The following is a 27,573-nucleotide window of genomic DNA, read 5'->3' on the forward strand; positions in this document are numbered from 1 at the left end:
CCCGATTCAGGACTCGATCCCAGGACCCTGAGATCATGACCTGAGCCGAAGGCAGCGGCTTAACCCACTGAGCCACCCAGGTGTCCCTCACTGGCTTTTCAATACTCCCTCACGTTTGGTTCAGGTCAGGCTGCCTCTGAGTCCGATGAGAAGTCTGTAGTTCACGTCCACACCCCAGGGGCTGACCTGGTCCATTCACCAGGAGCAGCTGTTCCCCTGCTCGTGAGCACGGCTAGAATGGGACCTAGAGATCATCCTGTGCAACAGCTCGGTTTGCACTGGAGGCTGAGGCTCAGAGAGGGGAAATTACATACTTCCGCCACAGCTGGCTTTAGCCGGAGCTGGTGAACACTTGAACTTCAAACTCAACGCTGAGTACTTAAGATGAGGATTGGAGTCATAGGGTCTTCTGGTTCCTGCACTTCTTACAAACACATCTATTTATTCTTGCTACGTTATTACTGTATCCTCTGTCATTTCAGTGAACAGTGTGCCACCAGCCAGGCCTCGGGTACAGGTCGTAAAGGGCAGGGCACAGATTATCTGGTCTGCTGAAGAAAACCATTTGGTTTACTCATTAAATGAGGGACAATCTGTAGTGGTGTGACTCCTTTTAAATAAATGACCTGTGGTTAATTATTATCTCCCAGCTTTTATCCTTTAATCTCCAGGTTTAAATTCTTGGGTAGTAATTGCCTCTAAACCTATGCCTGTAATCACCACTGCAGACAAAAGCAAGTCTTTCTGCGGTAATTTTTTTCAAGTCCTCATTTTTTTCATGTTAAACTATGACATCTAATTAGTGTAATAATAGTCCCCCCCCCTTATTGGGATTATTGCATCTTTAAACATATTCTTCAGGTTGGAGAGCTCAGTTGCACATGCATATTCTAGAAGACTGAATGAAAATGTTTTGTTACCCCATTCGTTTGTGGCTTCAATGTTACTCCCACGGCATCTTCTACAACACAAATGCTAATTTATACACATTGGATCTTCCCAAACACATAAGATAAATTTTTAAACAGACCAGTTAGCGATGATCATGTCGCAAACTTAAAATAAACTGAGCAACACGATAGATTCTATGACATCATTTAATATTGATAGCAGCTCAATTTAAATTTTGAAAAAAGCAAATACCTTTAATAAACTTGGTGTGAACGATTATATATTTTGATACAACTATTGTACAGGCCTGTGTACATTTATAAACCTATAGGTAGAATTATATACATTTCCATATATGCCACATTTATATTTTGTCTACTCACATTTTTCTCTAGTAAAACAAAGCAGTTTTACTGTACATAGATGTGCAATGCTACATTAAGTCCTGAGTAATTTAAGGGATCATTAATAAACTACTGTAAATTCTAGTCTTTCAGCCAAAGATCCAGTAGATTCTGTAACAAAAATGTGAAAAAAAATATTCAAAAATAGGCATTCAGCTATGTGCTTGTTTTTGTGCTCAACGGAGAAAGCTCAAGAATGCACAGTAGCCATTTACATTTGGGGCAATTCCCTTAAATATTCAAGATCAAACAAACCTCCTATTTGTAAGGATTTACAGACGTTTTAAGTGATGTCATCTATATCCAATTTGTCAAGCATGGAAGATTCCAGTCATGATTGGACCAAAATTCCCTTTTGCAGAATATGAAATTCTGTGTAAACATCAGTGGCTAGGTATTGTACAAAAGTTCTGACTCAAATGAGGGGAAAAAGAAAAAAATACATAATGAAATCATTTAAAATGCTCCTCTTGGGATGTAGCTAGCCACATGGAAGGACTATAAAAAATAAGATAGATCTTTTCGTGGAAGAGGAAACCAGATGCCAGTCATTGAAGGGAGGTCTGGTGAGCCACCTACTCACTTGAGGCGGCCCTGGGCCCTCTGCGCTCAGAGAGCCTGCGAAAGCCCAGCCATGTCCATTCTGCCACAGAGGCAGACTCTGCTGGGATGAGAAGGAAGCACTATCGGGAAAAGGCCACATTCAACGGCAATGGGACAGCAACAGCTGCCCGTCGGGGTCCCCATCAGCCAAGCGAAACATCCAGTCCCAGATTCAGGCACTCGGGGGGCCCTGGTGAGGCTGCCCTGCGCCAGGAGGGCCCCTTCGACGAGAAGGCACTGCATTGGTGGTTCCTCCGTCCCCCACTCCGCAGCTCTACCCCGTCCCGTGGCTGCTGTAGTCAAAGACTCCCTTCTTGAAGAACGGCGAGAACTCACAAATGGTGTGTTTGGAAAGGGTCAGCCCCACCTTGTTGATATGCAGGGGGGATGTGGCGGATTGGAGCATCACGCTGAAAAAGTCCCTGAGGTATTTCTGAGGAAGAGACAAGAGCCAACACATGGTTAGATGTCGTTGTGTGGAATCAAGGAGAGAAGAGATTCCACACACAACTTGCCACCCACTTGGAGCTGTTGCTGTTATTAGAAACAGCAAAGGGGACTGTGTGTGGCCTCAGCTGTCACCAGACCCACCCAAGGGAACACAGCCACAGCACCCATGATGCAGGTGACTTTTCTGGGACTCACAGCGACATGGCCTCAGGTCGACCTGCACACAATGCCCACAGAAATACCAACGTGGTGCCAGGCATGGGGGTGGGGGTGGCGGAGGTCTGCTTTCCAGCAACAGTGGCACTAGTTAAGATCCTATTTTGTAACAATTCATTTCCCTCCAACTTACTTATTAAATAGAAAGCTGATTAAAAGGAGGCACAGAAAATTTAAAAAAAAAAAAAAAAGGCTAGCCATCTGTATAATGCTAAATGTGCCACCAACTAGCATTTTTAAATGATACCGTCCCTGTCTGCTTTGGATCTGTCTTATAAACCAAAGGAGAAAGAAATACTGGGGACAAGAGGGTCAATTCCAAGTACTAATATTTACAAATCATTTTGCAAAACCTATAATCATCAATGAAAAGAAATTCTTCCTGAGGGTAATTGCTCTGAACCACCCCCCCTGCGCTGCCCCTCCCCACTCCCCCCTGCACGTGTTCGTCGCAGCATTCGCCGCCTTCTCTGGCACCCAGCAAGCAAAGCATGTCTGAGACGAGGATCTGAGATGCTGGGGGCGGAATGAGACGTGGCTGCTGGCAGGATGTATTAAAGGAAAACAGGACACACAAAAATAGTTAATGTATTTCAGGTCAGGCAAATGTTATTTATAACAGAATGGGCCCGAATGCAGTGGGGTGGGGGTGGAGTGCGGTGGGTAAGCCTACATCTCTAGCAGGGTCCCAGCTTGTTTAAAAAATATAAACGGGATGCCTGGGTGGCTCAGTTGGTTAAGCGGCTGCCTTCGGCTCAGGTCATGATCCCAGCGTCCTGGGATCGAGTCCCACATCGGGCTCCTTGCTCAGCAGGGAGTCTGCTTCTCCCTCTGCCTCTGCCTGCCACTCTGTCTGCCTGTGTTCACGCTCTCTCTCTCTCTCTGACAAATAAATAAAAAAATCTTTTAAAAAAAAATAAACAATACTATCACAAGCCTTGAAATTAAACATAATGATTACAAACTTTCAGTAACAAAGAAATTTGTGAAACATGGCCGAGGCCTTAGAAGGAGGGGTTCCCAATCAGGGGCGATTTGCCCCATAGAAGACATACAGCAGTGTCTGGAGATGTTTTCCACTGATTGCCACTCTGTCCTGGGACGCACAGGACAGCCCCATGCCAGCATGACAGGGAAACCTTGGCCCAGGGCAGTGGAATTCAGCCTCCTCTATGTATTGCTAGCCTGAAATTTACTTCTGAAAGAAGACACTCTGCTGGATGAAAATTCATCTCCTGTTTTCTTAAACATAATAATGAGGATTATTACTAATTAACATTTGTATAGTAATTTATAGTTTCTAAAAATCTTTTAATTTCTTTCTGATGTACAGTCACTGCACATTCCTCAAATGGACAACCTGATGACAATCTTGATCCATGCATACCTCTGTGCAGCCATCCCCAAAGCATGAGAACGTAACTTTGCACCATTCCCTCAAATTTCTGAACTCACCTAATTTTATGCTATCCTCATACTCTGCCTAGAATTACCTGCTTCTTCTTCTTCTTCTTCTTTTTTTTTTTTTTTAACTGTCAAACCCATTTTTGGGTGAGGATCCTGCTGCAGAAGCGAGCAAGGCTACAGATCAGGAAAGAGGACTTAAAAACAAGGGTTTTTAACACAGACTCTGTCTTTTTTTGTTCAATATACCTAACTTACTGGTCTCAGAGTAATCTCTCAGGAAAGGAGCCTGAAAGAGCAATCAGGCGGAGGCAAGAAGGGGCCCAAACCAATTACTGAAAAATGAAGACCTCACACCAGGACGTATTTGCATCAGAAGCAAAAGGGAACGGACTTCAACTTTCCTGGGGGAAGGGAAGCTGAGGACAGCAAATTTACAGGGAGCTGTGGTCCATCCAATATGGATACAAGTGCACGTGGGAGACCACACCCAGCCTGCCAGCCAATGCTTGCAATGCAGTAAGTACACGTTGGCAGGTTGAGAATGAAGCATTTGGAACAAGGATGACAAGGAGCGTGCGTGCCTGGAGCTTAGGGTCACAACTTTTTTTTCACAGTCTAAAGCACGCCCAGAGCCAGGTGGCCGTCACCTCCGGAGTTCCTGAGCGGCCCCCCTGCTGCAGGGATCCCACAGGCTGCATTTAATGTTCACAACCAACTTGCCTTCAAGATGAATTCCAACAGAACGGAAGGTACTCACATCTGGGAACGGCTGTTGTACCAACATTTGTCATCATTAGTTCACAAGGAGGGGGTGGGGGGCTTTAAATTAAAGGGCCAGTAGAGCCCAAAGGGTACAGTGAAAAGTGAAAGTAAAAATGTAAGTAAAAGAAAAAGAGAAAGTACCGGAAAGCCCTTCCCTGCCAGGACACCACGACCAGGAGAACCAAAAACTAGGTGTAGGTAGTGCCTTTTTCTTTAAATGAACTCACTAGCGTGTCTCCATGGAAACTCAAGAGAGAAGGATCTCATTCAGTGAATTGCAAACATTGCAATACAGTTTTTATATTGCAAAACTCTGTTTGGCAGGATGGGGCAGCCTGGGCTCCCTTTACATAGACGCTTCCTTGGTCAAAGAAATGCTTTGATTGGAGAGTGTTTTCGCAGTGAGCTTTAGGAGCTCTGAAGTATTCGAGTGAGGCATAGGAGGCTTGGTGCCTTAGGCTGACAGCGGGCTGGCCAAACTTCTGGCAAATGACAAAACCCAAGGACTAGGTGTAGGGTTGGGCACAGAAGACAGAACTAAAGTTCCAGAAGGTTCTCGAGGTCACACGCAGCAGCAGATCACTCTTCTTTGGAACCCCCACGATACCTTACACACTGTTAAGCTTGGGAAAAATGCTTGGAAGGAACCCTGATGACTAAAACTGAGGAGTTCACCTTTAAAAATTGAAGTGCATGCAGAGAAAACAGCACATGTGCACAACCTGATGAAATTTCAAAAAGTGGACATCCCTGTGTGATCAGCACCAAGATAAAAACAAGATATCCCTGCTAGTACCCAGGAGCAGACGTCCTCATTCTCCCTCACAATCCTTTACCCAAGTCAAGACTATCCGACTTCTCCCACCATCCATTAGTTCTGCCAGTTTTTGAACCTCACATTCATGGAATCACACAGACACTCTTTCGTGTCTGGCCTCCTGGGCTTTAACACGATGTATGTGAGACTCACACACCCTGCTGGGTAGAGCTGCAGTGTGTCCATTATCATGGCTGTATAGTATTCCACGTGTGAACATGCCCTCTGACTGCCTTTCCCAGGGAGGCACGCAGCGGTGACTGGTTTGCTTCTTCCCTCTGAGCTCTTCTTCAGGGATGAAATGTGCCTCCACACAATGGTGTCTGGTGAATCGAGTTTACAGCGTTCTCTCCCATAAAGCAGTTCTCCTACAGGATTTTAGGCTCAGACCAAGATCTGCACATGAACTAGAACTCCACTATTATATCTATTTAATATGTATATATTATAATTATATGTAAAATACACACTTAAAGACACACATATTCCCTACATTTGTAATTTTTGTTGCTTGTGCTCACAATGTTTTCTAAAGCATCTGTGGCTGAGAGGAGAAAATTAAAGTTCCTCCTGTCAAAGTGATCCCCTTTTTATTGTCTAGCCCTCCTCCCAAGTATGGGAAAAATAAATCCAGCTGCATTCCCAGGGCATTTCACTTTATAAAAAAGTATTACAAAAATTGAAGGACATTAGGAGTTTAAGTGGCTTTCAGGGTCAGAAGGGCAAAGAAGGAGACGGATTTGTGAAATCCAATATCCAATTTCTGTTTCTTTCACGTGGCATTTTCTCCATTAAAAAAGAAGAGAAAAGAAACAAAAACCAGGCATATTTAAATCTCTGTGGCTGTCAGGGACCCCAGAAGGCCGGCAAGCCTTGCCCACCCTGGTGTTGGGTGTCTCAACCCAAGTCCTGGCTTCATTAAATGCTCCGACTGGGGCCACTGCGAATGCGCAGCTGCAGCCCCCGCGGCTGTGCACCATTTCAATTCTGCCTCGCCCGGGGTAGTTGGAAGATGAAAGTCAGATTAAACTAAATCCTTTTTCAATAAGATTGCAAACCCATGGTACAGAGCAAGAAGGGGTCTGGGAGGGGCCGGAGTATGAGTGAAGGCAGGAAAGGGAGGGGAGCACACAGAGATGGAGGCGCTGGCTGGGGGAGGGCGACAGAGGGAGAACAGAAGACACAGAGGAGAGAAGGAAATAGCACAGCCACTTTGGAGACCCAACTCGAGGAGTTATTTATCCATTTGGCATTAAAAAAAAAAGGATTTAAGATTAATAAGAAATAGAGGAGACATTTATCTATGTAATTTAGTTTTTGCTACTAGGACCAGCACTGAAGTATAAGGTGTTTTCTTATCAATACTTTCAGAAAATCAGGTTTAGATGGCTGATCTCGAACACATATTTCAGTACTGAAGCAGAGAACCTTGATTCCAGAAAGTGCCTTTCTTTTACAGTCTGTGGGTGTACCTTACTGTTTTTTAAGGTCTATGCAGGGAGCAGTAAGCAGGGGGTAGAAGTAACCAGGAAAGACAGGACTGCATGGGTTTGTTTCAAAACATTAAACAGGCAGGTGCTTTACCCCCAAACAAGACAAAATCCTGTAGGGTAGGAAACTAGGAGCTTTTCAAGAGGAGGCCAAAAGACCCCAGGATGAATGAAGGACATATAGCTTGCAGAGACACCTGCACTAGGTTCCTGACCTCTTCTTTCCACAGTGGTCCAATCATACATGCCAAGACCCCTCCACACATTTCTGAGGATTGTCTCCCATGTGCACACAACAGGCTGATCAGCTGCCATCTTGTTACTCTTACAGAGAGACCACTTACCAAGGGCCTGAGTGTTCTAGGCATAGTGAGAACTTTCCATGGTGTATCTCATTTAATGACTGCAACAACTTTATGAAGTAGGGACCATGACTATCCCTATCTTCTAGATGTAGAAACTGAGGACCAGGAGGCTTAAGTAATGCCCTGAAGGACACATGCTCACATCTTCCAGCCCCAAAGGCTGGGTCTCAATCACTAGCCTGCCGTTGAGCAGCTACACACCGCCCATTTGCCTGTTGGGCCTCCCATCTCTGAGCACAGTCATCTCTCACTGGGCAAGGCCATCCATCTACCCTGAGCCAGATAAACCGCTTCTCCCAGGCCTGAGGCTGCTCTCACAGAGACAGAGGGGTCTCTGGGTTCTCAAGAGTTAATGTTCCACACAAACATGGGGATGGGAAAAACACCTCTTGCTGTGAAGCTGGAACTCATCTGTGTTCCATGTGCAGTCTGTGCCCATGCTTCCATACCTTCCTCAGAGTCTTGGTGGGCGCTGGGCCATTTTTTTTTTTTTTTTTAAACTGCCCTGTTTCCTTTTTCCTTCCCAAATAGCACTCAAGATTCCGTTCTGAAAAACTCTCTCTCCCTCCTTTGGGGATTGGTTATCTGTCTGACTTGGGGCAGAGGACTGGTGAACTTTTCCCATTCATCTTCTGGGATGAGCACCCCCATAGCCAAGGAGCTAATGAAGACACCACTTGGATTCTGCTGGAATCGATCTCTTCCAGATTGCACAGCCACTGCCAGAAGGCATTTTCAAGAGTGTAAGGAGCTCAGGGAACTCTCAGAGAGTCAGCCGCAGGAGAGCCTTTGGTCTTGCCATGCCCAAGCCCGGGAGTGGACGCATCCATTTGTTGGCAATGGGCCACTATAATCTTCTACTGTTGGCAAACAAGTTAACTAACAATGACCCTTGACACACTGGCAGGCAGGTTGTAGGCACCAGTCTGGGTCAGAGGAAATCTTCCTCTGTACCACACCCAAGCTCCTAGGGGGCTGGACTGTGTCAGATCAAGATCTGCCCAGGGCACCCCACTCTTAGGAAAAGGTCCAGCTACGGAGGCTCTAGTGAATAACATTTCAGATGGGTCAGTGCCTTCTGGGGGTCCATCCCCAGCCAAGCGTTAACCTGGAAAGTTCTTGCCCCAAACCCTGATATACACACAGGCCAATCTTCAAAATTCCAACACCATTTCAAGATATCTAAACATTATTAATCTTTTGAACCAAAACACAGGCTAATATGGTCTATTGGCTGTGTTAATGAGTTCTGAAAGGTGAAACACACTCCCTACAGCAATACAGGGCAATTCAGCAAGAATTTAGTCAATTATTTTAAAGCTTTAGCCTGGTACTTCAATCAATACACTGCATCAGGAAGAAAAAACTGAAAATATAATGTGCTGCTACATGCTATTTTCATTTTTATTTCATTCTTGTTGAAGGTCATTCTGTTAACATGATTCATGTGTGACCTACAATACAATTTCAGTCTCTGCTCTAGCTGAAAGGAAAGTACTTAAATTACTGGAAGAACCTAACTAAAATTTGGCCTTCAGACACCCTCTGGTGGGCAGTTCAAGTCTGAAGTTTCTGGGTGAAATGCTGGTTTGGTCATCGGGATTGGCCATGTGGTCTCCAGTCCATCCAGGCAAAAATGTGGGAGATGAGCAGGAAGTTAAACAGTGCGGCCCCTGCCATCCTGCAGCCACTTCCTTTCAGGTCTGGGGTCTACAAAGGAGGGAAGATGGGGTGGCATCCATGCTTGGCAAACAGTGTGAACTAGGGGGCCAGGCCGGCATGTGCAGGGCTCTGTGTGGGGAACAGCAGGACCTGAAGGGGAATGCAGAGGGCCCCAAACCTGGGTTTGGGTCTACAGGCACTCTGTACAAAGCACTTCCCAGTTCATGAGCTCATGGGACCCCTAGGACAGGGTGAGGAAGAGGAGGACAAGGTATGCATATCCTGTGTACAGAGACCCCCAGAGGCAGTGACTTAGCCCATGTCAACAAACCACAGACGCTGACAAAGGACGGGCTCTTCCAATTCAGGAGAAAGTGAGATGGTCTAATGTAATTCACAAGGTACAATCCCGTAAGGCCTGAAACGTAGTGAGTAAAGGTAAACACAGCCCTTCTCTTTTGAGCCCATGCTCACAGAGGCTCTCAGAATTTGCCACTGTGTGTGTGTGTGTGTGTGTGTGTATGTGTGTGTACAGAGAACACATGGGAATGAGAGTAGGGTCTCAGATGCATTCAAAAGATCCTACCTTCTTAATTTTTTGGCTCCCTGCCTTCTATTTTAATTATCATGGGGATAAAGTCATGACTGTTTTAGGTTGCTAAAAAGCTTGCTTTACTGGGGCTTATAATCTATTATTATAAACCCTAGAACAGTCTATATTCTAGAATGTAAGACTGTTATACAGGCTTACATGTGAGTCTGTATAACAGAGTCATACAGGCTCATGACTGTGACTGCAGCCTGCCGTGTACATGGTCGTGTACTGCCCAGCTGTGTCACTCCTGATGTCTCCAGCCATCTCACTGTTGTCGAGCCACTTCATGTCACAAAATTCTTACATACATCCATAATTTAATTTCAAATTATTTAAATTATTAAAATGTGCTTTAAAAATGTAGTAGGGCCTTATCCACCTTTTCACTCTGACATATTAACAGGGAAGACAGTTTGCTGGAATTCCTCATTTCCAGAAGCCATTAGCCATGATGGCAGCTTAAAGACAACGATCAGTCTGCTCAGACTTAGAAGTTTCATTTACCTTGCAGCACTTGGAAAATTCATCCTCAACGGATGGGCTCTGAAGACAGATCAAGCCAGGATGGATATTTCCAGATCCAAGTGAGGTCTGGCTACCACTGGCTATGCGTTATGAATGAACCCAGTGAGGTCAATATTCAATCACTCAAGGTTTTCCAGTTTCAAACTCTCATAAATTCTAGTTGACACCTTTTTCTCTAGCTATTTAGGAGTCCTAAAATTTGTCTCCACTGGATCAAAAATACTGGGTTCCTCTCCCGATCTGCCCCTAAATGTCCTCCACACGCTGATGAAATTAGGACAGTTTGATTCAAGCAACTCATCCATCCACCACAGTTACCACACACCTACTCTACAGGGAGCAGTGGGCCAGGCACTGGGTGTCCAGTGTTGATTAAAACCGACACAGAGCCTGGGCTTCCCTGTATCATGTCTTCACTGTTCAGAATCATTAATCTAAATCCTACTTGTCTTCTAAGCACTGGACAAGGTTTGTTCTTTTTTGGCTCTTCTCTCTCTTGAGACTTCATTCATGCACCCAACAAATATTTGTTGAGAGCTTTCTACATGCCAGTGCCGCTGAGGATTCAGTAGTAAGATCAGTTTCTGCCCTGAGTAATGTGTAGGCATTCCAGGGAGTTGGATAGGTAAAGCACTGATTAAAATAAGGCTACATTCTCTGAACAGAAATGAGATGCTTTTGGAGCACACAGAAAAGGCATCCAGCCTAGTTCTGGGAACTGGGGATGTTTAATGCCAAGAGCTGAGGGATGAGTAAGAATCAGACTGGAGAAAATATTGGTGGAAGCTACTTGAAGGAAGCCTATTCTAGGCAGTGGGGAGAGCATGTGCAAAGCATCATGGTGAGGGTGCACACCTTGGAGTGTCCCCAAGAGTCCCCATGACTATACTGTGTGCACATGATATGGGGCCCATTCAGCATCGGGGACATACTTCTGGAACGTTCTGCTCGCCAGACTGGCTCTCTACTGACCCTCACGTTGAAGGTCCTGCGCTCTGGTGGTGTCTCTTCTCTCTGATTCCTGGATCCTGTCAGGCCTTCTGGGTGGAGCCTGAGCCTTATTTTCACCAAGGGAACACACTTGAGGTAAAGCTGTCACCTGGCAGGCTCTAGAGCCCCATAAGTCCCACTAAGTTCACTAAGTCCTTAGTGGCGCCATGATCAGAATGAAGCCATGGAAGTTACCTGACCTGATACTTGACACTAGGAAAAGATGAACCACTTGGCGGAGCCCTGCCTGAATTCCAGAACCACAGCATTCAGAAGCAATAAAATGGCAGTTGCTTTAAGGAAGTTAAGTTTTGGGGTAGTTTATTACATGTGACAGATAACCAACTTCTGTGTGTGGGGGAAGAAGGTAAGAGATGAGGGAATCCATGAAATTAGTCAAAGCAGAAAAGTCTCTTTGGCTTTTATTTATAATTTATGACTAGCCATAAATCATAGTCCTATTCTACTTCATGCTAACCTCTTCCAACCTCTTTAGTATTTCTAATGAATAATTCTGTCTTAGCAGGTACTTCTTTTCATCCATCCTAGGTTTTAAAGTAAATACTTGAAATAAGTAGTCATCATTTGAAATATGGCATTTATTTCTTGATTTTATAGAGAATTCTGAGAGCTCCCAGTTAAAATTCATCAGGGTGAAAATGTTAGTCTGTGATTACAGAATCGGAACTATTCATTACAGCTATTCAGAGAATCTTCTTTATGAGCTTAATGACATAAGCATATTGTATTGAATTATTACGGTACTGCATCAATTGGACTCATAAACTTAATATACTCAGTCTGGCTCAGATATTCTAATAAAATCCAGCAAGCTTTAAAAATTTTATAAGGAATGTGCACTTAAAGTCACGTGATATTCAGTTTTTACAGGTTGGCATCCCTGCTTGGGGTACTGAGCATAGCTCCAGGGTATGTGACCAACCGGTCCAGCAGACCAGAAAGCTGAGCAGGCAGCCTCACAGAGAGGCCACATAGAAAGCCCCAAATCTGCTCAGACTGTGAAGCTGGGTGAGCTCTACACCAAAATCCAAGTCAATACCAGGCCCCTCTTTTGGGTTCACCGAGGGAAAGAGCTGAGGCTGCACCTTGAGTTGCAAGCAAGGGCACGTCAGCTGTAAGCAGGCAAAGTGCTTGCAGAAGGTCTGACAGGCCCCACTCTCGACCTTACTCAGCTGAAGCCAAATATGGGAGGATGGACTGTGGGAGAAGTGTAGTTTCCAGCGCTCATCCTGGTTCTTTGACTTCTGTTCACTGAATCTGGGTTAAGAGACAGGTAACAGCTCCACACGGAGGCACAGCAACTCAACTGTCCCAGCATCCGGGCGGGGCCCGGGCGCTCAGCTGACGGAGTGGACCACATGACTTCTGGAGTCCAACCCTTGCATTGTGAGCCACATCCCGGGACACTCAGTCATGCAGCAGCCACCACGCTGGGCACAGGGACATGGCAGCACTGGAGTCTGGATTAAGTCCCTGAACTCCTCTGCACCTCAGTTTCTTCATCTGATTATACCATCCCTTTTCAATCGGGAGATGAAATGAGCTTTGTCTGTGAGGTGCGTGGGGCAAGGCCCAATTCACGCCATGCATTTATTAAGTGGGTAACATTATTATCTACACAGTTTTGTCCTCAGGAGTAAACCAGCAAATATATTCATTTTCTCCCCCTTTAGGTGTTTAGAGACACGTGGGCTTAAAATGTGGAAGTATTTAATGCTTTAATGTTTTCCCCTTCAAAGGAAAGTGGAAGACAGTAAGTCTGGAATGACTTTTTTCCCAAAGTCACCTCATATTGGATACTGGCAGACCCTTCATTTCAAAAATTGCTTTAAAGGAAGAGTTAATGGGTTTTTCAAAATGGGGAATCCTAACTGTAAGTTTGAAATTCTAGGCTACACCAGGTAAATTAATGATGCCCCCAAAGCTCATTTTAAGATACATTTTGGACACTGAGATTCTGGAAAATGCCATCTGGGGGAAAAAAGAACGATTCTTTGTTTCTCAGCTCCTGATTCCTTTTTGTACTGTATAAACCTTCAAAGAGGATCCTGATGTTCTGAGACAGAATAACTGCTCCAAATGACCAATTTGACTGACAGACTTTCAAATGAGAAAGAATCTTGCTGTATGGTACCTGTCTTGGTTATAACGTACTTAAACTCCAATTCAAAGAATCGTAAGAATTAATTTCTGGTCTCCCATAGTCTCCCCCTGACTAGGAGCCAAGCACTTGGACACAGGGTGATGGCTTCAGGAACCCTGAATGACTACCTCACTCCTTTCTACCGTCTGTGCCTGTGGTTGGGCAGAACCAGCCTCCCCTTTAATGTCTGACCTGAGGTCACTTACATACTGATGGCAGGTTTTCTCAGGCTGGCCTTGGACTGGACCATCATTGAATACCAATGCGTCCCTGAATTCCAGGGCAAGAGGGTCAGGTCTTGAGCCTAGGAGGGAAGACCCACTGCCCCTTTTTTGTTCTCTGGACTAGGGTTTCCTGATGATCCCTGTGGGACTATTTGCCTTGCAGATTATCCTCTTGCCCTGAGAGTTATTCCTCAGCATCCACAAGTTGCCCTACGTCCCAGGAGGGAGCCATGGTCATGCCCCAGGTGTGATGAGGCCTGTGGCCCTGAGTGGTGGGTCTGCGACCCCACCCCACAGAGAGGATTAGCTGGGGATTTGGATTATCCGCACCAATGATCCCCTTCACTGGGGACAATAATGGAGGCTTGACTATGTTGGGGAAAGGAGGAGGAAGGGAGAGAAGCACGACCAAAATTTCTCTAATAGAACATCTGTAAGTCTTAAGAAGAATGTGTTATTTGTGTTTTTAAAAATTCCTTTACCAACCAGGTATCACCCACACAATGAAGCATCTAAGTTAAAAAAGATTTACACTGAAAATATAAGTCCTGCAGAGTGCTTTCCTCTGGAAAGACATTCTCCGTTAAGTGCTCAATATAATGAATATTAGGTAACGTTATTAAGTCCTGATGAACAATGAGAAGCCTGGGTTTGTTCTCCTTAGGACCTTCCCTTGCAGCAAAATTTCACAGATTTATATAGTATCTTCTCTCTGGAACAAGAGAAGTTTACTAAATCACTGGAGAGAAGAAGTCTATCGAATCTTAATTCATGCTCCAAAGCCAAACTTGAGAAACTCTTCAAACGGTCTTGGCACCCCTTCAGATGTGAGAAGTTGCTGCAGAAGAGAAGTTGGGAATGTTGTCGGTTCGGCTGTGGATTAAGCAGGGCGTCCTTGTGTACTCGTGTCTGACTCTGTTAACTGCCCAATGAACCTGAACCTGTGTAAGCACCACTCTGAGTCAACACCTTGAGCGCTCAAGGTTGTTCTCAGCTGGGAGGCTTTGAAAGCAATGTGGTACAAGTTCAGGAGGACTGGCAAAACGTGGAAGGAAGTTCTCACGGATCAAAGGGAAATCACTCCAGCTGGGGGATCGTGCAGAAAGCTATGTGACCATTTAATCTAAGACATCATGGGCTCATTTGGACTAATGTGACATCCAGTTTCTGCCATGAGGAAACTGCCTTGCAAAATAAGAAATGTCAGTTTGTACTGACTGAGCTAGTACTTGGTTATGCCCAGATTCTTTCCAATCAGAAACTGCAAAAAAGGAATTTTTGGAAACTGGAAGAGAAGCACTATAAATGGAAAAGAAAAGGTGAATCAGCAGCAACAGATATGAAAAAGCATGATATCCCAGCCTACCGAGATGGTTAGAGCAGACGGTCTTCTTGCTCATAGCACTTATCCACAGAGCTCTGAAATAAAAAATCTGCAGTCCGCTGGGGCTTTGTTTCTAGTCAGCTACAAAATCCACCAAGAAAAAGGTGACAGCATCATTGACTGCCATTTTCAACTCTGATTAACAATTACTTTCCTGATTTTAGTATTAGTTTCTCAATTTTACTTAAAAATAATATGAAACAGGTGATCTCAGGAAACAAATTGGACAAAGTCCTCAGTTTTTGTTTTTGTTTTTTGTTTTTTTTGGTTGCCTAGAATGAATATATGTAAATGCAACCACATTGCTGTGAATTCCTGGGAACAGAAATAAGTCTATCTAAAAATGGATGGGAGCTTACGACAGGCAAACAATGAAGACAAAAAGTTGTGTGGAATTGGAACAAACTGATGTTCTTACCCATTTCTTTATCCCAAATATTGTTTCAAAGGGCTGCAACATATGCTGATTCATTACTGCTATGAAATATAAGTGACATACAGAAAAAAAAGGGGAGGAACCATTAAAGGAAAAAAGTAACTACCTGAATTCTAAAACAAAAATGCAGTTTTCAAAAGCAATAAAAGGACAGTGCAGAGGTTCACTGGCAAAGACCACAGTGCACATCTTGAGGAAAAGCAAAATTTACAGGGCGCCTGGGTGGCTCAGTCGGTTAAGCATACAACTCTTGATTTTGGCTTAGATCATGATCTCAGGGTTGTGAGATCAAGCCCTGTGTTGGACTCTGCACTGGACGTTGGTAGAGCCTGCTTAAGATTCCCCATGTCCCGGTGCCCCTCCCTCCAGCTCTCTCTCTCTCAAAAAAAGGCACAACTTACTTGGAAAACAAATCTCAATAAATGGAGCTAAGGGAATCAAAGCATCTTCGAGAAAGTCTAATTCAAATTTATAAAAGAGAAAGGATGATTCCCAAATGCTGATATAAACAGTGAGCAGAAGACTACTAGAGACTGGACAGAAAAAGTGGTTCTTAAGATACACAGATGCACAGGAAGAATTTTGCATATGTCTTTCGGGCTGTTGCAATGAACAGAATGGATAAAGATGAACTGTACAGAAGTCCATGGAAATAAATACAACCAATTAGTGCTGGAAGTAAGAGACTAGGCCCTCTGGTTTGTAACAGTACTAAGAGATGCAAAAGCAACAAGCACCGTGTTAAAACAAGGGAAGGAAGAATGTGGTGGATCACACTGCCCAGTGCTTCTCAAACACTTTGCAGAGAAGGACCAACTGAAGGGGGCAGGGGAGGAGAGAGAGAGACAGAAAGAAATGGAAAACAGAGGAGACAGGAAAATTCGAGGAAGACCCAGCCAGGGGGTTCAACACAAACAAATGGGATTCCAGAAAGAAACAACAGGAAAAAACCCTACAGAGGGAAATCATCACGAAAACCACCTAGAAATGAAGGACACGAGACAGAGAATGCACGTGGAGTGTTCTGCAGAACTGAGGGGCTGCTCACCAAAGTGGAACCATGAACACTCGGAACCCTGGAGACAGAGGATGGCCCCACCATACAAGACAAGGAAGCAATCCTTTTGAAATTCTGAAAGAACATGGTTTCCACTAACATATACATCCAGCCAGTGGGTGGGTGAAGAAGGACATGTTCAGGCATGTCTCTAGAAATTTACCTCTTCTCTACGCTCTCTCAGGAAGCTACTAGAGACGAGCTCCATCACAATCACAATCAGGGAGTCAAGCAAGAAAGGAAAATATGGGGCACAGGAAGCAGGGGAAACACTTCAAGAGACAGCAGAGGATGACAGAGATGCAAGATCAGAGTACTTGTAGCTCAGCCTGACTAGAAGAGGCAAGAAGTTTCCAGACGAGAGTTCATCAAGGAGACGGTGTTCATGAAACACCCGACGGTCTCAGTATTTCCACACATCGAAACAAAAATTAGAAAGAAACAACCTGCGAATGCAATTTTAGTCTGTAGGAAAATACCAAAATGTAATCATGAGGGTTCTACTGGGGAAAGGGGAATGGAGGGTACGCCCGGAAGGCGGAGGACTGCTTTCCAGAAAAGCCTAGTACAACTATTCGAGTATATCCATAACTGGCACTGATTAAAAAAAAAAGAGTTTTAAAATCTTTTTCTCTCCTTAGAAAAATGGTCAGAAGGGATCTATGTCCAAGCAGAAGAGGAATTCCCTCTGGGCAGTGCCTCCATTTCATATCCCACGAAAGCAGAGATGGAGGGAGTTAATTTTCGGAAGATCTTGGCAAGAGAGGTAAAGGGCTTTCTGATTCACGGCAAGCAAGAGTGGAGAAAGGAGCTAAGTACAGGGCTGTCCATACTCAGGTTCCTATCCAGGGCAGCACTCGGCTCTGCCTGGGACCCTCTGAGAAACATGCAGAATGTGCTTCTCATTTACCCATACTTCTGTCTCTCACTTTGGGAGGCTCCGACAGGCCCCACACCTCCGTCCACACTCTGGGCTGCAGCTGGAGGGAGAAACAGGGAGAGCCCAAGGCGCTGTGGCACACGGTGGGGCTGTTCTCCACGGCCGTGGCCAGAATCACCCAAGATATGGAATGGCTGTGGAATGGGACTGGAGCTGGTGATGATTAAGGGGATCCCAGCTTTAGCCGTGAAGAGGGAGGTCTTCACTCGGTGGTGCCTGCTGACCTCCCTGGGGAGCCAGGGTACTGGGGGGAGGGGAAGGGTAGTCTTTGCTCTTGGCTCCAGCTGCTTTTTTCCCTCCGCATCATCCTTACTTAGTCTTTAGCCTTTGTGGTTTTCTGATGAGGGCTTTCTGATTCACGGCAAGCTTACTCATTATTTTCCCAAGAATAAACAAGCATTTTTAACAGATTTAATATCCAAGTTTTACTGCCACCTTAGGCTATAACACAGAGGTGACTGTGGCTCAAGCACAGGCCTAAGTGAGTTCATGGTCAAAATGATTCCAGAGCATTCAGAGGATAAAGAGCTACCTACAAGCCCCCACCCCACCTCTTAGCCAACATCCACGGGGCTGGGCTGTGGCAGCTCCACAGGAATGAGCCAGAACAGCTGCCTGCACTAAGGGAACAGGGCTGTGCTGCCATCATTTCCAGAAACTCCTGTGTTTTAGGTTTTCACGACAAGAACGGATTTTTCTTTTATTCTATTACAATACTCCTATATATCTACATCCAGGATTGAATTATATCTATAATTGATATCTCTATATACATCTAGAGCCTATGTCTATATTTTACCTATATAACTATATTTATAACTATGCCTCTATTTGTATAATATAATCTATAATTAAATCTGTGTAACTTATCATATATCATGGCTTATGTTATTTTATAATAATACTTCATTGTACGAGAAATTTCCTCCTCCAGTGAGTCTTAACAAGATGGTGACTGCATTTAAAACAACACAGTCAGGAGGTGCTAAATGACGATGTGGTCACATGACGGTGCAGAAAGGGACTAAGAACTTCACCGTGGGGCCACTGTTTTATTTACATCAAGGATGATATATACACTGGGGTAAGAGAAAAATAGCCTCAGGCAGACATGAGCAAGTGTAACTGACAAAACAGGGGTACTAGCAATACAAACATGTTACGGTCGTATACGTGATTCAAAATCGTCATTAATTCCAAAACAATTTTTAAAATTTTTATTTGAGAGAGAAAGAGCATGAGTGGGATGGGAGGGGCAGGTGAAGAGGGAGAAGCAGGCTCGAGCCTGCTGAGCAGGGAGCCCAGGACCCTGCAATCATGACTGACCTGAGCCAAAAGTAGGTGCTTAACTAACTGAGCCACTCAGGCGCTATCCCCCCAAAACAATTTTAATAACATGGGCATCATCAGAGGTGGTCAATGTCTTCTTGACCATCCAGGGCTCTCTCTCAGGTATGGCTACTCTTTGTTTTTTTTTTTTTTAAGATTTTATTTATTTATTTTACAGAGATTACAAATAGGCAGAGACTCAGGTGGGGGGGGGCAGACACCCTGGTGAGGAGAGATCCTGATGCTTGATCCCAGGACCCTGAGATCATGACCTGAGCCAAAGGCAGAGGCTTAGCCCACTGAGCCAACCAGGTGCCCCAGGTATGCTACTCTTTACCATATTTTTAGCTGTATTTCTATCTGACGCTTCCCCCTGGGGCCTGGGAGCTAATTAAGTGCTCCAGCTTAAAAGACCTTTCCTTCTCCCCAGTGTTGTGCCACAGCATGAATGTGAGCTGTAAGGGGTGGCAGATGAGAAAATATTAAAATGGTATTTAATTAAGCAGAGTAAACAGTAAGGTCAATAGCATCTTGAAGCTGACATCTGTCTCTGAACAAGCAGGCAAGCTAGCTCCAGGTATGGGCGACAGAGAAGGGAGCTTATGCTGCAGGCTCCCATAGTCCAGCCAATTGTAATATCTACTTGTGTTTCAGAGGCAATGAGACATTTAATAAAAGAAAACAAATAGTGATGCCTTGCTGTATCTAGGAAGAGAGTAGGAACAGCCCTCCAGCTGTTTAGCACTGCAATGTTCAGGCTTCATTTCATTTTGCTTTTAAAAGTAACCAGGGAAATGAAAAATGTTCTATACGGAACTCCATGAAGAGAGCTTGCAGAGCTCCTAAACCTAACATCTTGAGCTGTGCTGTGTTACTTTCATCTGACGCCATTTCAATAAATAGGAAAGAGTTGGAGAATCTCTGTTAGGTATTTGTCAAACCCCAAACACCTTGTAAATGAGCAAGGGACCTGGAGAGATGACAGGCGTTACTGATTTACTGCTGGGATGGCACATGAGTTGGGACTGTAGTTGGGACTGATGTTAGAATATCAAAAGTCCAACAAATGGTAAAATTGCAATTGTATCTGGGGTGAGCAGAATGGCTTCTGTCACAGTTAATCCTATGCCTCAACTTGACTGCCCCCAAATTTAGTCAAACAGTGTGGCTTGTCCAGGAGGCTGTTGTGGGGTGAGAGGGACATTTGAGTGAACAGACTGAGTAAAGCAGATATTGTCCTCCCTAATGCGGGAGCATCAGTCAATCAGTTGAAGGCTTGCACAGAACACTGACCCTTCACGGAACTCCAGCCTGGCTACCCTGAGCTGGGACACTGGTCTTTTCTTGCCCGTGGCCATGAATGGAAAGATCAGCTCTTCATGGGTCTCAAGACTGCTGGCTTTTTGCATGGAATTTACACCATCATCTCTCAGTGCGCTTAGGCCTTTGGTCTCAGACTGGAACCATTCCATTGGCTCTCCCCAGTCTCCATCTTGCTAACTGCCTAGCTGGGGATTTCTCAGCCTCTACTATCATGTGAGCCACTCCTTATAATAAATCTCTTTACACACACACACATACACACTTACTTTATTGGTTCTATTTCTCTGGAGAGCCCCAACGACTCCTGTTTCCAAAACCAAATTAATGAAGTGGTAAAAAAAATAAAACACTATTTTGATACCGTAAGTTACATGAAAAAATGTAAAATTCACAAATACATTTAATACCAGATTTCACTGTGGTGATGGAGGTCCAGGTCTTAGGCGTCCATACAGCTTCCATTACCACTTGCAGCTCTCATTCAATGGAGTGACAAGCCATGCTGATTCTACCTCTCGTGTATCTATCCATCTATTTTTCTCCATCCCAAGTGCCATCACCTTGTCCTTCAGGCCACAGTGGTATCTTACTGAAGATAGCTACAACCTGGTCATTGCCCTTCCTGCCTCCTATCTCCCCTGCTCCCACCTACTCACCACTCTATTCCTCCACTTAAAACACTCCACTGGCTCCTCCTTGTTCACCAGATCAGGTCCAAAGTCATGGAGATGGCTTTGGCATCTGGCTTTTCCATCCCTGTCTATCTCTTTACCACTCTCATTTTTTTTGGTCCCACTCTCATTCTGCTGAATCAAAATATACTGGAACAAAGTCTGAAAATCTGAAATCAAGATAATTTCAAAGGTCAGCCATACAGATTTCAGAACCACTACTTTGGAAATCACATCCTCTGGTAACTGCAAAGGCAGCTTGTGACTATCCCTGGAGTTGTGACAGCGGCCTGTGATTACTTGTTGAGTCTGTCCTAACAGATTTAAGAGTTCTTTGAAGACAGGCACCATGGTCTGACACATGTAGGACAATCGAGGCATGGAAAGTAGTTTTGAGCATGGACAATTGTCAGTGCACTGCTTTCATAAAGATCAAAGATTACAAGTGACGACCATACACTTCCTCTCAGATGGGATCTTGCCAAAAAACCAAAACAAAACAAAACAAAACAAAACAAAAACAAACCTAGACTAGATCAAGCTTCTCAATCTAAGTACTGGTTTTCAGAAAATGCAGATTAGAGGAGCTTGATGAATGATACGGTGAAGATGCCATATTAGCAAAACCAAAATGTAAGAATTCAGTGGATAAATGGGATGGTTTCATTGACAACAAATGGTGACAAGAAAAGAGGGAAGGGAAAGCTATAGCTCATTAGACACTTTAAAGGCATATCAACCAATGCCATGTGTGGATATTATTTGGCTCTTGATTCATCTATTGGAAAAATAAAAACAAACAAAAAAAATGAGAGAAAATTGGTGTGGCCTAAACATTGATGGGTTATTTATTTTAAGAGATTAGCTAATTCTTAGGATGTGTATGTGTGTGTGTGTATGGGTGTGTGATGATAATGGTTATGTTTTAAAAAACAGAGCGTCTATATGAAAAGATGCTCAACATCGCTCAATATCAGGGAAATACAAATCAAAGCCACAAGGAGATACCACCTCACACCAGTCAGAATGGCTAAAATGAACAACAGGAAAAAATGGCTGTTGGTGAGGATGTGGAGAAAGGGGAATGCTCTTGCACAATTGGTGGGAATGCAAACTGGTACAGCCACTCTGGAAAACAGTATGGAGATTCCTTAAACAAGTTAAAAATAGAACTATCTTATGATCCAGCAATTGTACTACAAGTTATTTACCCAAAGGACACAAATATACTGATGTTTATAGCAGCATTATTATGTTTATAGCAGCATTATCAACAATGGCCAGATTATGGAGAGAGCCCAGATGTCCACTGACTGATGAACAGATAAAGAAGAGGTGGTATAAATATAGAATGGAATATTACTCAGCCATCAAAAAGAATGAAATCTTGCCATTTGCAATGATGTGGACAGAACTAGAAAGTATTAAGCTAAGCAAAGTAGGTCTGTCAGAGAAAGACAAGTACCATATGATTTCACTCATATGTGGAGTTTAGGGGAAAAAAAGGTCAATGTATGGGAGGGGGAAAGAAAAGAGAGAGGGGAACAAACCAAATTAGACTCTTAAGGTAGAGAACAAACTGAGGACTGATGGAGGTAGGGGGGTAGGCAATGAACTAAATGGGGGATGGGTATTAAGGTGGGCACTTGTTATAATGAACACTGGGTGTTATATGTAAGTGATTAATCACTAAATTCTATCCCTGAAATTAATATTATGCTATATCTTAACTAACTAGAATTTAAATAAAAATTTGGAAAAAAATAAGTAAAAAATAAAAAGTTACAATGTCTTGCTTTTTAAGAGGTACAACCTAAAATACTTATGGATAAAATATACGATGTATGGTATTGGTTTTAAATTAATCAAGTGTGTGTGCCGTGCCATGCCCAGGGGTACAAATGAAATAGACTGGAAACATGCTAATGAAGTGTTGAAGTTGGGTAACTTGGGAGGGCACAGTGGGGTTCGTTACATTATTCTTTTTGGTTTTGTCAATATTGTCCTGAGAAATAAGGTGAAAAAGGAGGTAGAATAGGTCATTGATTTCTATATTACACTATTTCAAAGTTTCTTTAATGCATCACTGTTTGTCAAGTGGGAGGTGGCTGCATAAACCTTCACAGAACAGAAATGGGCAAATGGAATGGGACTGCTTTCTTTGATAGGAAGAACTACTCGAACACCTGATATTAACAAATACAACACTCTTTGGGAAACCCAATTCCTCTTGTGAACCAGAATGGGTTGCGAAGAATTACCAAAGATTACCAAGAAGACCTGGGGCCATGTCCTTCAGTAAAGATGTCCTCTCCTCTTTTCCGTGAGAATTTCTAGCCACACTTTGATGCTAAAATGAATGTGCTCAAGTTCTTCTGGCTCTTCATACTAAATTGATAGAATGGAGGGACATTTAGTTTTAGTACAGGAGAAAGTTAAGAGGTAGAGGAAAGGGCAACCTATATTGGAGATTTTTTTTTTTTTTTAAGTGACACTTGAAGAAAAACTCCTTACAAATTATACTGTGTAATTAAATGTAATAATAGGTCGCTTAGAATATCCTAAGTGATATTACACGAGAGACGAGCACAAAGGTCCTCTGAACCAAATGTCAATGTGAAAAAGTCTTTGTAGTAATATATGAAAATTACAGGGGGAAAGGATCTTTGTAACCATTTGTCAATTACATAAATATTCCAAGTGGCCTTTAACTTTGTTTTATAGTTGCATGCAATTACAAGAGATTTCCTTTTTTGTTTCTGTGTTGAAATGTTGTAATTTCAAAGACTGTTCTTTGGATGGGCACCTCATTAATTTGCAGACTCTGAAAAGCACTGACTCATATATACACAGATATCTACTCTGAGTTTGGAAAGAGAGAGTGAATAAAAATCATGCTTGGTAAAGACAGATAAAATAGTGACTTTCAAGTTTCAGAATAATGAGTGAGCTGATCTTAATGGAAAATATATTATCATTTGCTTAAAAGTGGATAACATGTGTATGAAAAATATTATTGGCTTAGAGGATGATTACCTTTCTTTTAACAAGAGTTTAACCTTATACTCATAGGAAAAATGTGTAATGGTATCAAATCCACTCACCAACCCATCTATGCATTCTTCGTCCCTCTTTTGGTTTAGCAAAGGGACAATGGAAAAATAAGAGGATGGAGGGAGGACAGAAGTGAAAGAGGAATGAGGAGAAAAAAGAAGGAAAGGAAGGAGATTATAAATGTATGATGTGATTACACGGTGATTTGATTTTTTTTAGCCACTATTAAAGTTCCATACCAGAGTGTCACATTTGTTATAAAGCAATGAACTGACAATGACAGATCATCACCCAAAGTCCACAGATTACATTAGGGTTCACTCCTGGTGTTGTATCATACGGAGGTGTTTCACTGCCCTAAAAATCCTCTGTGCACCCTAGTCACCACTGATCCTTCCATTGTCTCAACAGTTTTGCCTTCTCCTAATGTCATCTAGTTAGAATCATACAGTATATATGTATATGTCTTTCCAGGTTGGCTTCCTTCATTTAGTAATATGTATTTAAGTTTTTCCCATGTCTTTTCATAGCTTGATAGCTCATCTCTTTTTAGTATTGAACACTATTTAACGTTCTGGATGTACCATGAATATCCATTCACTTACTGAAGGACAACTTGGTTGCTTCCAAGTTTGGGCAATTAATTAATAAAGCTGCTATAAACAATCATGATATAAGTTTTCAAGTCATTCGGGCAAGCCATAAGGAGTGTGACTGCTGAACTGATTGGTGACAGTGTCTTTAGAGAAACTTTCACACTGTCTTTCAAAGTGGCTGTTATCATTTTTCATTCCCACCAGCAATGAATGAGAGTTCCTACTGCTCCACATCCTTACCAACATTTGATGTCCTTAGTGTTTTAGATTTTGGCCATTTTAGTAGGTATGGAGAGGCATCTCATTGTTATTTTAATTTATAATTCCCTAATGATACATTGATGAACATCCTTTTTATAAACTTACTTGCCATCTGTATGTCTTCTTTGTTAGCTGTCTGTTCATCTTTGCCCATTTTTTAAAAAGATTTATTTGACAGAGAGAGAAAGAGTGAGCGAGCACAGTGGGGAGGGGTAGAAGGAGAGGGAGAGAATCTCCAGCAGCCTGATATGGGGCTCAATCTCGTGACCCTGAGATTATGACCTGAGCTGAAATCAAGAGTCACTTGAGCCACCTACGTGCCCTTTTGGCAATGTTTCAATTTAATTTTTCATCATCTTATTGTTGGATTTTAAGAGTTCATTGTATGTTTTGTATAAGAGTTCTTTATCAGACATCTTTTGCAAATATTTTTTTTCCAGTCGGTGTCTTGTCTTCTCATTCTTTAGGTGCTGTCTTTTGTAGTGTAAAAGTTTTCAATTTTAATGAATTCTAGCTTATCAAAGATTTCTTTCATGGATTGTGCCTTTGATGTTGTATCTGAAAGTTCATCACCATACCCAAGGTCATCTGGGTTTTCTCCTATGCTATCTCCTAGGAGTTTTACAGTTTTTGTCTTATATTTAGGTCTATTATCCATTTTGAGTTCCTCTTTGTAAGGTCTATGTCTAGATTCATTAATTCCCCCTCTGGCATGCAGATGTCCACTTGTCCCAACACCATTTGTTGAAAAGACTATTTTTGCTTCATTGTATTGGCTTTGCATCTTTGTCAAAGATCACTTGACTATATTTATGTGTCTATTTCTGGGCTCCCTATTCTGTTCCTTTGACATCTTTGTTCTTTTGCCAATAACACACTGTCTTGATTCTGTGGCTTCTAGTTAAGTCCTGAAGTTGGCAGTTTCAGTTCTCCAACTCTGTTCTTCTCCTTTGAAATGATATTGGCCATTCTGGATGTTTTGCCTCTCCACTTAAACTTCAGAGTCAGTTTGTCCATATTCACAAAATAATTTTCTGGGTTCTGATTGGGATTACAAGGAATCTACAGATCAAGCTGGCAAGGCCTGATATCTTGACAACATTGAGTCTTCCTACTCATGAATATGAACTCTCTCATTTGTTTAGTTCTTTCATCAGAGTTTTATTTTCCTCACATGGATCTTATACATATTTTGTTAGATTTTAGCTAGATATTTAATTTTTGTGGGCACTAATGTGAATGATACTGTGTGGTTTTTTTTTTTTTTTTTTGATACTGTGTTTTTGATTCTAAATTCTACTTGTTCATTATCAGTGTATGGGAACACAAATGACTACCTGTGTCCTGCAATCTTGCCATATGGCTTATCAATTCCAAAAAAGGCTTGACAGGCAATTTGCTGCTGGAGTTCATTCTTTCTCATACTTCCTTCTCCCCACTTTATGGCATGGATTACTCCCAGTATATATGATTTCTCAAGTAATTCCAATAACTTTACAGTTAGTCCCGCCATTTAGTAAGTGAGAAACAAGTTCAGAGATGGAAGAAAGATGCCAAGTTCACACGGACATGGGTGTATCAGAGACAGGATCAAGCCCAGGTCTGACTCTAGAACCTTCCACGTTATTCCAGTACCACACAGTTTTCTTTCTTAGCCCCAGGATCACAGCATGTCAGTTCTTCTGACTCCACAAAGCACCAAGAGGGAACAGCTGCCAAATGGGCTCAGTGTCCTCTAACGCACTGACAGTCACTTAACCCCCTTCAGAAACGCTTCTCTACTGATGATGGTATTAATGGACTAATAACAAAAAACAGTTAATGTGAATAACCAGATAACCAGAAGGAAAAAAAAATGTTAATGAGGAAGAAAATGGTCCTCTGTGTGAAGTACTTCTTAAATCTCTGCCTTCATTTGATAACAGTTCTGCCATTATCCGTTCTGTAAGATCAGCAGAACGTAGATGGAAAAGATGTTAAATTAAGCATAGAATTACTAGATATCTTTAAGATAGCTAAATGAATGAGAAAACTTAAGGGTTTTTTACCTCCTGAAATTTACTTTGGAAACTGAAAGGGCCCAATCTATAAGATGTTAAAACCCAATGATTCTATTGTTAGAAATCTAAGACTTGAAACTAACATAAAACTAAAGGAGACTGATGCCCTGTTCTTGGTCAGAAAAAAACAGACTATATGTGTTGCTGGCATGATAAGTGAGGAAAGTGACTCTTGGCAGTGGGCAGTGGGGGGGGGGGGTAAGTGAGGGAGGGTGGCATCAATACTGAAAACCAGTATTTGGCATTTGTGTTTAGTAGATAAGGCATTTGAACTATCATGACTTACTTTGGAAACAACTCTTCATTTAGCACACTATTTCCATTAGAAAGGATAATACTTATAAACTCTTGGTATCCCTTTATTGTAAGAAAAAGGAAAAGGAAAGAAAAACAGCTAGGAGCTGGTCGGGTACTTACAGCTAAGTTGTGTTCTCTTGTCAATCGTAAACAATTTCAAAGAATACTAACACCAGGCAAGTCTGCTCTGATCCTGAAGAAGCCACGTGGATACACACACAGACCATTCTATAAACTCATCCAGATACAGACAAAAGCATGAATGGTGTTCAAATCATAAACACGAACAAATATCTCACTATTTTGGCTAATGTGGGTGACTGCTTTTGTATCAATCATAGTTTTAACATCACTCTCTTCTTGCCTTCTAGGTAAGAATTACTAAGACACCCAAGCATAGAATCAGCCCAGCATCCAGTCCAGAACAAAGCCCCACTTCCTTTCACTCTCCCTGAAATCACCTAAAATAGGCCAAATCCTGCTGTAAGTTCTTTGTAACACCCTTTGGCTGGGATACTTCCCATTGTATATGTCCTTCCTGAGTACAGTGAATCGATACATTTAACATGGTTCAAAAAGAGCTATATTTCTGGGGGTTTC

The 27,573-nt window shown here is 42.8% G+C and overlaps 1 protein-coding gene across 2 annotated transcripts in view; it reads right to left on the reverse strand.

Moving 5' to 3' along the window:
- Positions 1 to 1,079: 1,079 nt before the first annotated feature.
- Positions 1,080 to 27,573, reverse strand: part of KIF16B (kinesin family member 16B) — a 279,324-nt gene continuing 252,830 nt past the window's right edge. For both annotated transcript variants that reach the window (XM_059134083.1, XM_059134082.1), the window contains one exon: positions 1,080 to 2,331. In XM_059134083.1, the coding sequence (XP_058990066.1) occupies positions 2,173 to 2,331 (159 nt within the window). In that variant the 3' untranslated portion in view covers positions 1,080 to 2,172. The remainder of the gene's footprint in view (positions 2,332 to 27,573) is intronic.

Source organism: Mustela lutreola, chromosome 9, assembly GCF_030435805.1.
Source record: "Mustela lutreola isolate mMusLut2 chromosome 9, mMusLut2.pri, whole genome shotgun sequence".
Taxonomy (NCBI): Eukaryota; Metazoa; Chordata; class Mammalia; order Carnivora; family Mustelidae; genus Mustela; species Mustela lutreola.